Source organism: Anser cygnoides, chromosome 1 (assembly GCF_040182565.1).
Source record: "Anser cygnoides isolate HZ-2024a breed goose chromosome 1, Taihu_goose_T2T_genome, whole genome shotgun sequence".
NCBI classification, from domain to species: domain Eukaryota; kingdom Metazoa; phylum Chordata; class Aves; order Anseriformes; family Anatidae; genus Anser; species Anser cygnoides.
In genome coordinates, this window is record NC_089873.1 from 44,655,949 (window position 1) to 44,671,666 (window position 15,718).

General features: G+C 41.4%; 1 protein-coding gene across 2 annotated transcripts in view; it reads left to right on the top strand.

The window, feature by feature from the left end:
* The window catches only part of GUCY2C (guanylate cyclase 2C), a 45,443-nt gene that overhangs the window by 8,734 nt on the left and 20,991 nt on the right, over nucleotides 1–15,718 (top strand). For both annotated transcript variants that reach the window (XM_048078886.2, XM_066993853.1), the window contains 10 exons: nucleotides 123–219; nucleotides 2,155–2,269; nucleotides 3,466–3,601; nucleotides 5,665–5,750; nucleotides 6,188–6,299; nucleotides 10,629–10,710; nucleotides 12,539–12,644; nucleotides 12,969–13,031; nucleotides 13,634–13,705; nucleotides 14,635–14,739. In XM_048078886.2, coding sequence (XP_047934843.1) covers nucleotides 123–219; nucleotides 2,155–2,269; nucleotides 3,466–3,601; nucleotides 5,665–5,750; nucleotides 6,188–6,299; nucleotides 10,629–10,710; nucleotides 12,539–12,644; nucleotides 12,969–13,031; nucleotides 13,634–13,705; nucleotides 14,635–14,739 — 974 coding nt within the window. The remainder of the gene's footprint in view (nucleotides 1–122; nucleotides 220–2,154; nucleotides 2,270–3,465; nucleotides 3,602–5,664; nucleotides 5,751–6,187; nucleotides 6,300–10,628; nucleotides 10,711–12,538; nucleotides 12,645–12,968; nucleotides 13,032–13,633; nucleotides 13,706–14,634; nucleotides 14,740–15,718) is intronic.

Below are 15,718 nucleotides of genomic sequence, written 5' to 3' on the forward strand. Positions count from 1 at the left end.
GATAATGTGTCTTAGCCCAGCACTGCTACACTGCCTGCCACTCAGGCACCAGGGAGCAGGTGAATGTCCCCTTCTAATCTATATCTTTCACCGGTTTCTCTCCATTTTTGCTCAATCTGTAGTGATCATCATGTGTGGTACTCCAGCTGACATCAACAGAGACCTAGGGACAGAGACCGTGGATAAGGACATCATTATCATCCTGATAGATCTCTTCAAGTAAAGTATCACTTTTGCTTTTCTTCTTTTCTCTGCACTTTGCTGAAGGATAGAGATAATAGAAATATTCTGTGTGGAACTGTTTTGTTGAAAAAATGCTACCACAAAATATTTTCCATCATTGCCTTTCCTCTCATCTTGCCCTCTATCTAAGTTGTTTCATGTTTAAATCGTGGCACATCCTCTACAACATCCCATTTAGTTCATGTGAGATTTTTCTAAGGCAGTGACCAGAGCAAGTAGGGTTAACTTCAGCCTACGGACTCAGTGCAGGAAGCTGTGAGAGAATCACAGAGTCCAAAGTTGGAATGGTCATGAGCTGTTCACATGAAGATTGTAAATTTTTCATAAAATCTATCCAACCAGACAATAATGTAAATGACTCATAGTATAGTTTTCTAGCATCTACTTACTCCTTTTTAAATAACTTAAAAGGGTGGTACAGTTGTATCTTCTGATGAGCAACATCTTTATAGCTACATAACTCTAACTTTTCAGAGACGTTCCTTAGTATTCGGCCTAACTATTCTGTTGTTCAATTTAATCTTTCTATTACTAATTACCTCGGGAATTCATGGTCTGGGAGAAAGCTAGTTGACCTTGCCCAAAACCATGCCCAGATTTTTCTGATGTTACATTTATCCTCTGGTATGCCCAGATGCCTCAGACCATCTTATGTGCTGCCCTCCTTAAATTTGCTACATATCCCTCTGGTTTTCCTGAATATCTCAAACCATGTTCATCTCTGTAAAACAGAAACAAAATGCAGACATATGTTAGATCCAGGCTTGAGCCACAGGAGAAGACAGTAGGCAAGGTGCTATGTTTCCACAGGTGTCAAGACCCTCAGACGAAGTGATGAATTTAAATGTTTGTCAGATCTGAGTCCTGTTGCAGCCAGAACACACGCAGTGTTTAAGCCTCCCTCAGGGGAGGTGGGATTCTGCACAATTATCCAGTCTGGTGTACTCTAATGAAGGTTCCGTTCCATCTGGTTAGTTCAGTCCAAAACTGAATGAAAAGTACTTTGAAATTATCCAGGATTTGTAAAAGTCATAAGATTCAGAGGAAGGCAGGGACAGGGTTGTGTAGTCAGGATCTCACTGGATGGCTAAGGAGTGGAGCCTGTGGTCTCCAAAAGCTCTTAATACTGTACTTACTGAAATAAATAAAAGGATTATCAAGCATGAATAATTAGAGAATGCTCATACACAGTGAGTTTTTAATCCGTCTAGCTATAGAAGTGACAGATGCTGCCACTTGACATTAATATGCATTGCTAAATTCCTCTGTAATACGTGAATCCAGTGGTTGCCAGTCTGGGAGGCACTTCAGATGCCCTGTCAGGATGATGAAACCAAAGACACCTGAAAGCTACAGCCTTTCCTGCTTGTTCTACCACAGTTTTCAAATTCACATAGTTTCCCCCAATTTTCCTATCTCACTGAATTAAACAAATCAATAAGCTGCCCTCTGTATCTTTCTAGTTGTTTTATGCCCTCCTCCTAAATGTTTTTAGTGCAACTCCTGCTGTGATCAATTCTAGCAGGAAATATCAAAATTAGAGGAACATGTAAAAGAATGCAGAACAGGTCAGAAACATGCACAATAACAGGAAGAAACTACAAATTCCAGTGCTGTAGGTTCCAGGAAGGAGGAAATAAACAGGACAGAAACCAAACAGTTACAGTAATAACAATAATTCACTGCAGGCTCAGTGTTTCAGATTGCCAGATCTCTTTGATATTACCTTTTAATGTAAGCACAGAAGCTGGCATGAGGGAATGAACAATGTGAAGGGTTCTGTCTATGATGAAATTTTATTTATGTAACTACTGTTTTAAACAGTAGTTTAAAGGGGAAAGTAGAATGATTCTGTCATGGTTACCACTGCCCATATTGCTGACTCATGGGGTTTTGCACTTTGCTTTGCAGGAACACATACTTCAGAAACAACACTTCAGCCCGTTACATGCAGAATGTACTTGTCCTGACTCTGCCACCAGCTAATCACAGCTTAAGTACTGCAAAGATTGTGGACACCAGCCTGGTAACCACACTATTTTATATCTGATTATTGCCTTCAGTTCATTCATGTTCATGCACTAGGAAATGAAAACGAAAAATGTAGTATAATCATCCCTCATCGTGTTTTTTGCCGATATTTTATTACATTCATGCAGAATGACATTTCATTCTGCTGCAATTATATAAAAATACAACGTCATAAGGCAAATATTCAGGATCTCATATTCCTGTTTTGTGAAGTACTAGTCAAGCTTTTCATATGTTCTGCAAGTGTCATGTTCATGGGACTTGGGGGAGACTTGTAGGTACATAACTTTCTGACTCCACTTCTGGGTGACTGACAATCTTATGTAACTGGAAAACATCACTGAAGGAAGATCTATAGCTGTAATAAGGATGTGAGCATGGAAAGATCAGATTTTTGTCTGCAGATATACCTAAGTGGTGGCAACCATTACTGCTTCTGCCCAGGGACATTCTAGTTTTTCAAATTCTCAGAAAACAGTGGTTTTTTTTCTTTAGGAAATACTTTTTTAAAATTATTTTTATTTTTATTTTTTTATTTCCTGAAAAGCAGAAACTATCCAAACCCTGTATCTGTTCAGTGAAACTGATATTCCTGCAGTTTGCCCAGGAACCAGACTCTGTGTGAGAGTTCCTCCCAGGATTTGTGGCTTTGAATTCCAGCTCTCCAGCAGAGACCCTAAAGCTTCTGGCTGGATTTACAGGGTCTCCAGATCTCCCAGCCTAGGCTCAAATTTTTTTTTTGGTACCAGCTCTGTGGCAGGCAGCTGGAAATTCTGGCACAGCTCCTTGTCCCTGAGCTGTGGCCATCTGAAAGCCCAGACTCACTGGCATCACACCAGATTATCTGCACAGGAAGTCTAATGCAAAGCCAGAGGCTTTGGGTCCTGCTGAGCACACCTGCCCAGAACCCACAGCGTAGTATTTCTTGAATCCTTTGCTCAAGGATCAGCATGCCAATGCTTTATGTGGGCCTCATAAATTTTCCCCCAACTGCCTGTCTTCATACACCAAAAATATATTGTGTACACCTTTATTCTTCTAAGAGACAACGCTGATATGGCATTGCCCATCATTCAGATTCTGGCCTTCCATGCTGGAGTTTTTGCCAAATGGAGATCAACAAAGATATTGTAGCTTTAAGATAAAAATATGAACTCTCAAATTGTCATTGTTCTTTTTCTTCTCTTCTAGATGGAAGATGACTTTGTTATTGGCTATTACAATGCAGTCTTGCTCTTTGGACATATTCTGAAGAAATTTATCTTCTCTCAGAGACCTGTGTTACCTCTCAGTCTCATCAATGAGTTCCGAAATATCACATTTGAAGGTAAAAATGACCAGTCGTGAGCAGGGTTCACTAAATTGAAGAAAGGAAAGAAATCTGTTTTTAAGCACTCTTAGGATAAGCCCCTGCTATTTTAAAAAAGTTCAAGCCCTTCAGTGAGTTTTATTCCCACTCTTATTTTTCTTTCTTCTTTTTTTTTATTGTTTTTTTCAAGCATGTTATCTTCAGTATTAACAAAAGCTCTGCATAGCAGTCATGTGCAGAATTACCTCAGTGCATGCAACATACAAGAAGCAGAAAGTCGAAATGATAAAAATGTGTAACGTTACAATTAGCAACAGCTGATTTGAGGACCAGACTTTTCTGGGCCATGGCCTTTTCATGCTGATCTGAAGTACAAAGAACATTGAAGAATATTGTTGTCTAAGAAGAGGTGGGAGAAGTAGGAGAGACAGAATTTCCTGGACAGCAGAGTTTGAGGACAGGGACGAGGCCTGAATCTGGTGTCATTCCTTTGACAAAGAACTGAACTCTCTGTAGAGAGACTATTTGGAAAATGAAAAGGCAGCTGGAAGAGTGAAGTGTGTAGGTGGGTTTCAGAGTCTATGCTTTCTCCACAGATAGCCTGGCATTCAGGTCTCATTTTCAGCTCTCCGCAGGTTGTCAAATTGAGTCAGTGTCATTTCTAAGCTTTGTACCAAAGATCTAGTCTTGACTTGAGGCCAGTAGTTATGAAATATGATTGATGTTCAAACAACTCTGAAGTCCACTTAGCAAAGCTTTACCTATTAGTTTCAACCTTTTCCCAGTTCACAAAGCCATTGTAGGCCTGGGTGCCTGTGATGAAAACGTAAGCCAGCTGGCAATGCATTGGCTCTTAGTCAACGTTCTTGTTCTTACAAGTTGTCTAGCACCAGAGGGCTTTTGTAGGCCACAAGCTTAAAAGTCCCAGCTGTCAGTTCACATCAGAGATCTGTACAAAAATGACTACTCAAACCTTTGTATATGTCCCACCTCCTTTCAGAGAACACATATATAGAAGTTTCCCAGTTTTTCCTAACAGATTTTTGGACATATCTTTGCTTTAACTATGGTATCCCAAAACCAGCAAAAAAAAAAAAATAGTTTACTTATGCTAGTTATTCCTGGAGTCTGCATCCTTTTTTGAATATCAGTGAAGTCATCTTTTCAGTTTCATTCTAAGTTTGAAAGGTAAGTTGCACAGACCTTTTTCCTTATCTCAAATTACTCTTGTACTGTAATGACACGTATCAGTTATAGGTTTAGTATAAAAAAAAATCCTAAAAGTGAAAGGTGTTGAATCACCTTCACTATTCCTTGTATGAGGGCTGGCAGAATATAGAGTTCATGCAATAATTATTTTTATGCGCAGAAGGTCGACCATGAAAAAAATAGCACCAATTTTCAAGGTGAAAAGGGGTCACTTTCAAGGAGACTTTCTAGTGGTGGGTACTGGCCTGACTTGTGCTCTTGTTGAAATGCCTGGCTTCATGAGAACAAAGTCAAGCCAATGCTGAGGGACTTAGAAGGTTCCACCCTAAAATCCTTGGAATGTGCTACACAGGCAATTTCTGAATGTGCACATTTGCTGACATTAGGAGGCAAGATGTTAAAGGGAAAAAGAACCTGGTTAAAATAATTTTGCTAGAGCCTAGCAGGTAGCTCTCAAAAGAGTGAGAGGAATGAAAGTACCTCTACATTTCCTTTCTTGCTGATAGACTCAAACTGCAGAGGGAAACAGCCTATTTCCCTTCTCACCTATAAAATTGTCCTTTCAAGGGAGGTTACTCTGCCATTCTTGGTATGCTGAAGAAACCTGACAAATATATCTTTTCTATGGCTAGAGGGAGACTTTCCTCTTCAGTGCAGTCAGTTCAACACCAGTTACTGGATTTTGTAGAGAAAATGTGGCATGCTATTAAGGGAGAAGCAGTGCCACACTAAGCTGATATGTGCTCTAGCATGTAGATGAAGAAGAGAAAGATCATGGGCATCAGAAATCCTTTTATTTATCCCATTCTTCCTGCCACATATTTGTGTTTCTGAGAACGCAAGCCTTCTTGACTAATTCCTTGTGTCCACAGGCGCACAGGGTCCTGTGACTCTAGATACATTTGGAGATATTGATACCAATTTGACCCTGCTGTACACGTCACAGTCTACAAATGAGGTACGTATGTCCAGGGAGTAATTGTTCCACCCTGTATATGAAAGAAGAAACAAAATGCCCTGCACTGTTGCATAAGGATGATGAAAATAACCACAGCAGAAGTGGTGGCGTGCCAAGGCATGCTGGGCGTGCTGGGAGAGGGTCATGAGAGGAGTGCTGGAGATTGACAGGATTGATGTCATCCAGTGATTCAGTAAGTGAAGTGCAGCTAGTATTTTGTGAGGTTGATGCATTTCTTTTAAAGGAAAAGAAAGTAATGAGAAGGAATATGGAAGCCAAATACATGGCTAAGTTGAAGAACACACCACTGTAGCAGAAAGAGCAAGAATTACTCTATTGAAGTTTGGGCAATACATTTATTAAAAGTAGTTTGAAGCAAGGGACAAACAAGGGAGAGCACTACTGCTGACTGCATTTCTTCACTCCTACACCCACAGTTCAAAGTTCTTCTGTATTTCGACACTCACAAGAACAAGACACGTGTGGAAACTGCCAGTCCGGATTTCATCTGGAGGAGCCACAGGCTGCCTAGTGATATTCCAAGCACTGGTGAGATACCCGTTAAACCTACCTTGTCTTCCAAGTAAGGTACCACAGTCCTAAGATCCAGTTGCCCCCAGCCAGGGAGCCAGGAGCTAGCAACAGACCAGACCATCACCTTTCCTTCCCCTGCCTCATGGTCTCTGCACCCAGTCCATCTCTAAACCTGCACTTCTCTTTAGGCACTAACAAGTCTCTCAAAGACTCCACACAGTACCAATGACTGTGGGGAGTGCTGTGACATGTTTGAGAAAAGGTCAGCTTGTATTATAAATGCTTCACTAGAAGATCGTGGTGGTGCAAATTGCTTGAAGGACTGCTCAGGAAAAACAGTAGGGTTAAGGTTATCATGAGTTATCTGATTCTGCATTTCTATATCCCTAGTGCAGCATGGTGGCTTCTGCTTGCCCCTTTATCCTCCTTGTAGAGAGCTGTAGAGAGGACATAGCACTGTGCAGATTCAGGGAGTTTTTGCTTTGTCCTTTACACAATTTCCTGGTGCGAGCCTGTTCCTATCAGACAACCCAGTACCAGAGACAGGGGGAGGAGGGAAGGGCGTGGGAATCAGCTCTTTTCCCATTCACAGCTTGGCTCTATTCTCTCATTATCTGGAGATGTCTCTTAGAAGAGCTGGCTCCTCGCAGAAAGAAAATGGGAAACTAGGTTATTGCTTGATCTTCACCCATAGAAATAGAATCTGAAATCCCAGAAATCACCACCTGCTTTTCTTTTGAGTTTTTGGTGACTCCTGGATAGAACAGTTGAACTCCCTTGTTATTCAGCATAGCAGAGTGCAGCCCTGTTAATCAGAGCCGAGTAGGATTGTTTCTCTCTTTGGACTCCTGCCACATGGTGATTGGCAACGGAAAGGCATATTCCTCGAGGTATGATATGCAGGATAAAAATTACTGCAGTGGCAGTGGTTGCGAGGGTTAGAGTGTTTACCTGAGTCATTCCCACCAGTGAGCGTCCAAAGGTACCATGGTGATTGCCTAAGGCCTCCGTTAGTTTGTTGTGCTGCTTACCTCCGTTAGGTAATCTTATAACACAAACTGATAAGTGGAGGAACTAGCACTCTCTGCTAACTAGAAGTCATTCACACTGAGGTGTGCACTTGATTCCTCAGTAAAGTAAATCAGATGGTTTCAGATTAGGGTTTGCCCCTCCTACAAGAAGCAGGAGCAGCGGTTCGTTGTGGGGACCCATGGGAGCTGCCAGGAGCAGGCAGCAGCCACAGGAAAGAAACAGAAGATTCAGCAGCACTGACAAGACCTAGGTTAGGCAGCTCTGGGATGAGCAGAGCTCTCACCTTTCAATTCTGGTCACCACTTTGGTCTTCCTTGGTATGACTGCAAGGACTGCCTGTGCAGACAGCAACCTGCATGCATCCGCCCAGGGTCTCCCTGCACCGGCTCCCTGCACCGTGCTGCCAGGCCCCAGCCTTCTCAGTGTTGCTCCAGTCCCATTCTCATCCATCCCTTGGGCCCCACATGTATTGTGTTATCAGAGGACCTCTGTATCTTTGATACATTCCCTTGAGTATGTCCTTGTTTGAAGCTGCTGCACAAGGGCAAAACAAAAGTGTTTGGCAATTGCAGAAAGTTTGTGTCTACAGACTGATAGCTTAATATTCAAAGCTTAATGAAGGCCTGACTTTGTGGCCAGGCTATACAAAACCAAAGCAAAACTGTCTCCCACAGGCACTTGATTATTTTGTTTTCTCTTTTTTAAAAATAAGCATTCCTCAGTGTGATTCTAAATAAATACATCCTCTCAAAGGGCAACTTTTTACAGCCAAAATTTAAGTAATCACTACGCCTTGCCAGTCAAAACTTTCCAACCAAAAATATGTATTTTTCCTCTAGGGAGGTGAGTAAATACAGCAAACGAAGCCCTGCTCCTTCCTAATCTGTAATTGAGAACAGCTGACCCAGTTCTGCTACCCTTCTCCCTCCTGGCATCCTATAACATTAGGGATTTCATCCACATAGTGCCATTATTCAGAAACTTTTAACCCTCGCTCTAAGCACGGATGAGGTCTGCCTTCACCACACGAACGTTTCTGGTTCCAGGCGACCTAAAAACGCTGTTCTGTGATGCGGGATGCTTTTGCAAGTTGTAACACCAGCAGCCAGGAGGTGGGAGCAGAGTATCAGGAACACGAAAATGCGGTCCCACAGGGCTTCCTTAACAAAAAATCAGCCTGATGATTTTGGAGCTATAAACCCCTATTTATAAAGCTTAACTCTCAGAGAATTGTTAAGAAGTTGCTTCAAAAGTTCTCCTGTATATGTCATTTTATGGAGGTGACGATATCCTTTCCTGGTGAGAGGGAATGGTAGTGCAGACAGTTTTCAAAGGAGAATGTGAGACTAGTATTAACAGTTACTTGAAGACCCTGAGACTGATGCTGTCATGAATGCATGGAAGGTGGGGAGATGTGAGGCACAGAAAAAAAAGACAGAAAGCTGGGTCCAAAATCCAGAGGAGTTCCTAAACTGAGTTCCATGTTGGATGCAGACACCTACAACAGTGTGTTCAAAATTCTTGCTTAATTGCTGCCTGATTCTGAAGGCAGCTAGAGAGTATCTTGTTGCTTTTCATTTTCATTTTTATTATATTTTATTATTTTTATTTTACTCTTTATCATTTTCCTGTATGCCTTTATTTCTCTTCCTGGGCACATCCAGAAGTGCCTTAGCATCAGTAAGGCTGAGTAGCTCGGCTCCTTTCCTAACCATCACCAACACGGTGATCTGCAAAAACAGATTTTCCTCTGCCTTCTTTGCCTGAGAGGCTCTCAGAGTGGAGTAGATGCACTCTAGATGTGTGCCCACCAGATGAAGCTCTGCTCTAATGGCATGTTGTTTTTCAAAGGAGGTTGGTGGCCACAGCTTTCCTTCCCAGTACCCCTGAGCTCCATGAACTGAACCAAGACAGGAATATCAGGTGCCATTTAACTGTACTACATTAAGAGAATAAAAATTACAACTTTATACAGTCAGTTCATTCCCAGGCTTGTCGGTCCTGCTTGCCTGCTCAGGGATAGGACCCTCATGTTTTCTGCGTGTCCTAAGTCCTCAGATGCCTGAACAGCCCAATTTTTAAATTGTTTGGCACCTGCCAGTTTCCAAGAACATTGTATTAGCTTTGTGCTGCCAGCACATTAATTTCCCTCTATAGAGTAAGTACTTGCTATTGAAGAGCACAGTCCACTCAGTAGCACTTGTTATCCCAACACAGTGTTTACAAGAGGAGTTCATAAATGAGCCCACAGTCTCTTAAACTCAGTTTAAAACATCTATAGGATGACTTTAAACAACTGGGTCGATAAGGGGAGAACCCATCTGTGACATGTTGAAAAGTCTGCTTATATTAAAGGCTGCACCATGATTTCATCCTGACCTCCCCTTGGATAACAAGTCCTTGCAAGAAATGCCTTTCAAATCCACAATCCTACAGCTGAAATTCTGGATGGAATCTGTGGTCTTCAGGCATATCCCATCCTGAAGCAAAGTATTTCAGTAAAGACTCTGTGTGACAAAGGTGATGGCTGTGGGAAATTCACTGCCAGAGAGGCACGTGTCTTTCTTGCTAGGTGGGTGCTCAGCAGGACTGGAAAGGAAAGGACATACATTGTAAAGCCTAAATCAGAAAGTCATCACTGAATATTGCTTTAAATGATAAAAACAGTAGGGACCAAATCCTTGTTCCCAGTTCAGAAAAAGCCTTATCTAAGTGAGTCAATCAAAAGCCCATTTTGTATTAAACACTGGGTATGCTTGGGGAAAGTGTTTCCTTCCTTCTTGTAACTGATTACAAATGGCCAACCCCTTACCCCATGTACATCCCTACCCCACAGAGAGTTGTATCCTGGGTTTGCTGCCACCATCTATTCTTACAAAGTTATCTGTCAATTTAATTTTTTAGAATGTGGTTACTAGGAAGCAGTCATTTTTATTCCTCGACTACTTTAGTTTCTTTTTAAAGAGGAGAAACACTTGGAAGCTCTGCTGCTGAGCTGATGTGAGAGAGTGTGTTGTTAAATTCACCTCCCACCTGGATTCCCTACAGAGTGTCCATGCCTCAAGTGGGGCTATAAGACTGCACTGCTCTGGGCCATACTTCATCCTGTAGTGAAAGAGAGCAGCTGCATGTCATCTCTAGGGAGTGCTGGGCTTTACCAAGCCTCTCAACTTGGATATGACCAAAGAATATCATTGTTTAGCTACTGCAACTTGCATGTGTGGGTGACGGTAATTTCTTAAATTGAAAAAGAATATTATTTTTCACTGTCTTCCATTAAGTTGTTTACTTTCTAATTTTTCCTTTCTGCAGGCCCACACATGTTGACTATTGCCGTCTTTACACTCACGGGAATTGTGATTCTGGTTCTGATAATCTCTTTGCTGATTCTAAGGTACCAACTCCCTTGTCCCTCTGTTTGTCCTTGAAGAATTTTCCTCCCAGGGCAATGCCTTTGATTTCTCCTTGAAGAGCTACTCGTTTCCTTACCCTACACACTTAGGTAGTTGTGCTCATTGTGAACTGATTAGCATATGCCAGGTAGTGTTTGCATCTTTAGTGTTGATATGTCAAGTTACTAACCAAAGGTGAAGATACAGCAGGGCTCAGAGTTTTTGCATCTGCTTAAAAGCTTTGATCCTGACACATAAACAGAATCTCATATCTCAGGTCAGTCTTCAGACTTTTTCCACTTACTGCCCACCTTTAGCCCACCTGGGGTTCTGTTATGTTTCTTTAACCTACTGGTGATATAAAAGTTCAATCTGGAAGGAGGTTTCTGTCTTGAGTCACTGTGGGATTCAAAATACCACAAGGTTCTGGTGTTTTCATTGCATGCATGCATTCTGTCTCTCAGTTTCCTCCAACTCAGTCCAATTCCTCACACATAGACTTTTCTAACAGCTAGAATTTCTTGAGTAAAGCCATTCATCTTTATCATGACAGAAAATGCAGAAATTGAAATCAATGGCATCTATGTTTGATGGAAGAAAAGTCACTCCATTTCAAAAATATATGATTTTCTTTCATATTTAAAGAAATTGCCTTACCTGTGCATCTGCTTTTAGTAGCTCAGAACCCATTTTTGTTATGTATCAAAGAGCTTCAGACAAAGGGAGAAAATCATGTCTTAAGAAAACCTGATTAGAAACAGTTACTACCCAGGCTCCCTTATTTTGAGTGGACTAATCTGCCTTGTGAACTAAAGCTTTTCATAAAGAAAAATTAAAGACAAAGGTATGCAACTCTTGCACATCCAGATGTGCTTAAGAAATGGAAGAGCTAACTATTTCTACATAAGCATTAACATATAAACAGACAGGGAAAGTTAATTTGTTTGAAATGGCTATGAAAATTGACAAAAGTTTGGAAACAGTTTGGACTTGTTGTAAAAGGTCTGTGCTCTTTCATATTTGCAGATGTATAAAATCTAACCTTTACGTTACTAGTCAATACCATCAGTTCTCCCATTTGGAGCATTTGCCAGCAGTCATCAGTGTGTTGGGATTCCCTTGCAGTTGCTCTAGCCAGTCCTGTTGCCTGTTTTTTCTTTTTTTACAGAGGAAGGATTTGCACAGGTAAATAGATAATTTGATAAGTATCAGTATAATTGCAGCTTTTCTCTAAGAGAAGGCAGCTTTTGCTCTGAAGTTCTGCAAGAGAGACAGCAGTTTCCTTTTTCCAGCTCCAAGGACACTTCCCTCATTTTTACAAAATATGCAGAACACAGGGGACATACACAAAAAGGGATCTCATCACAACACTTTTGTTACCTCCTCTCCTGGCATTGTATTCACACCAGTTCTTACCACCCAGCATTGATGCCATGACTTCCTTTGGCTCATGTTTGTTTGAGACACCTCCCTTCAGAGTACATTCAATAACACAGAGGAGAAAACCATATAAAACCCAGACAGCCCTTTGTACTTTAAATTGTTCTGACCTCCCTTGAGACTCTGGCAATTGCCCAGCAGCTGTTCTGCTAAATCTCTTTTGTTCTTCTACTACATCTATGGTACTGAATCAGCATTTAGGCTTTCCCAAAGTTATGGGAATAAGAGCAGCCTCAAAGTGGAAAACTGTGTGAGAGACACAGGGCTTGTGCTTGAGCCTTGTCAACCTGACACTTCATCCTTGCATCATCCCAAAGCTTCCATGTCCTAATCTCCTGTCGCGGGTTTCAGTTCTCTGGGAGGATATTCTGAAGTTTGCTTGTTTCCCAGGAAGTACAGGAGAGATAATGAGCGTCGGCGGAAGAAATGGTCCCATATATCACCCGAGAAAATCTTGCCTCTGGAGACCAGTGAGACAAACCATGTCAGTCTGAAGGTAAGAGGAGCATGATGCGCAAGGCTGGGTTTGGATTCTGTCTCCTAAAGACATGCTGGGGCATTGGCATGCTCCGACTACAGAGCAGGCTATGGCTGTGGTAGGACTGTGATCTGTTAAAGTCACTGCACAGAAGCAGTAGGTGGAGGCCATGGCAGCTGTGGGAGCTGAGTGGATGCTCCACACTTTCTGTGGCGTGCAGTGGCACTCCCTAGAGAGAGCCTTATGTGCCTTATGGCACATACTGACATGACTTCTTTCTCTCTGAACCTGCCGTGGGGAGCAGGTGATAATTGCAAGTTAATGATCCTTCTTTGTTTTCAGATTGACGAAGATAAGAGACGTGACACCACCCAGAGACTGCGCCAAGGCAAATATGACAAGAAGGTAAACTGACTGAGTATCTATATGCTTCCTTCCTCTGCTTAGGACAGCTCTTGGTGAGAGACATTGCACCTCCTTGGAGTTCAGGAGACAACTTCACCTTCCTTCTGACCTTGCAAAATGGCTTGAGTTTCTGCAAGGAATAAGCCACATCGGGTGCTTTGCATTTTGCTTTCTGCCAGGAAGCAAAATATCAGACTCCATGAACCCTGGCCTGGTCCAAAAGTGCAGAAACGGAAACAGAAAGCACAAAAATCTGATAGATACACTATGATACCACAGAGATTAATGGATTAACAGAGGATAGGTCATTTACATGTAATTCTTGTACGTTCATTTGAGCTGTCTTATCTGCCTGATTAAGGTATACTCATGTTGAGTTAAAATCTGCATCACTGACAGTTCTAAATAGTTCCTATCTATGTGCTAAATCTTTTGAGGGAAATGAAACTCCATGGCTCACTAGCTGATTAACTGAAACTCCAACAGCACAGCAGTAGGCAGTTGTTGCTGAAATATTTCTGTCTGGGCATTTCTTGGAAAAGAAGGATGAATTGCTCTTGTATTAAAACTACAGTTATTTTCCACTGGTATTTTTTCTTCAGGTGGTGATTCTGAAGGATCTCAAAAACAGTGACGGTAATTTCACAGAGAAGCAAAAAATTGAACTGAATGAGGTAAATGTTGCACACAGCAACTGGACTCTGCAGGGTGGGATGAAGCCAATGAGTGAAGTCATTGCTTTTGATAAACAACTCCAACAATCGTGCTTTTGCATGTTTGTGAGGTGGATGGGTAATGAATTCCTCAAAGTATATTGCTTGGTGACCTCTCTCTCTCTCTCTGTGATCTCATCACCAGCTCAGAGTCTGAAGCCAGTGAAGCTGAGGATGAATGAAGTAATTAATGCATTGTCATAAAGCATTGCTAAATATATTTTTATAGCCAATGCCAAAAGACTATGCGCTCTCTTTGCTTGTATCGTGCTAATTCATTAGTAGTGGAATGCTGTAGTTAAATCTTATTACTGAGTGCCAAGTGCAGATCTTTTAGTATAAGTAACTCTCTGCTGACTTGTGCATAGACACTTCCAGCATGAGAGATGAACTTGGCTGCAGTATTGCATTTTTTTGAATGAACAATTTTCCTTTTTACATGACACAGCCATACTTTGAATTCAATAAGCTCTAAAATATTTCAAAGTAAACTACAGTTGTCTATATATATGGACAAAGTCCATAACATCATGCAGCATCATTACATTTTTATTACTTGCTCATTTGCTGACTGATTCACAACATTCTGTCTCTCATAATGGCTATTTTGATCAGCTGTGAAGTTTGACTGGAGAGGCAATAATGGAGATTACAGTGAGCTATGGAATTAACTTGCAGAAACCAGCAACAACCACTCTTATCTCCCTAATCCAGAAGGCTCTGGAATGACAAATGCCTTCACTCAGTGCGTAGTCCACACTGGTTCAAAGGGAACTCCTACATCTTATCAGAGCGTGAGATAAAAAGTCCTGTCACACAAGCATCCTTGACCTGTGTTTCTGTACTAACAAAGATTGCTTTTAAAAATAGATGTAATGTTTCTGTTCCAGCTTCTACAGATTGATTATTACAACCTGACCAAGTTCTATGGCACCGTGAAGATAGACACCATGATCTTTGCAGTGATTGAGTACTGTGAAAGAGGTTCTCTGCGGGTAAAGAATTTTGCATGTTCCCTTCTACCCCACAGTGGTCAAATTTCAAAGAAAGAAAAATAATCTCCTGCTCTGTGTCTCTGACTCTCATGCAACAGCAATTGGTGACAGGTTTCTGATGTTCAGGTCCCTCTCCCTTGCTTATCTCTCCCCAGACTTCCCAGCTGTGGCTCTCATCAGCTTGATGGTTCTCAGCAGCCAAAGCACGCAGTGAGGTGCAAGCAAAGAAGTACAGGCAGAGCTGTGCCCAGGCAATTTGTATTGTTAATTATTAATACATATTAATATTGTTAATACAATTTGTATTGTTTTCCCTATTGGGAGCATATAGTATATCATGTTTTCTTTATTTTCCAAGCCATAGCTGTTGTCTCTGCTGATGCTCTTGCAGCCCCTGCAGTGGCCTCAGAGTTTGAAAAGACAGAGAAAATAATATATTCCATATTAATAAGGGAAAAACAGTTTAAGGCTACAGTATGGTAAATCCCATTCTGTAAGGGACAGCATTTTATAAACAGAAACCATAAACCGTTACCCAGCAAGAGTACGGAAATATTTAGGGTTTATTATTACAAATAATGTTTCAAAGCTAATCATGACAGCATGGTAGCATCAGATTTTCTGCAGGTACAAATAGTCTCTGCTTTTCAGTCCGTACAAAGACTTTGATCAGTAGTAGTGAACTCTGGAACAAGCTCACAGCAAGGGAGTAAAATAACAGCTCTATCCCCGGTTATTTTCTTGTAAACTCATGGAGGCTTACTTTTAGCAATGGAAATCACAGTAGCTGGAATTAACTGTAAATCATTGGCTCTTTATGATAAAGGAACGGTCTACTTTGAACTTACAAGGCCATGAGTTAGTTGGAAGGAACTGGACTGTGAGCGCAAAACACACAGAGTTTTCTTTCCCTTCCTCTTACATACCTTACTCATTCTGTTTCAGCAATTTTGCTTTATCAAAGACTTATCTTGGCTTT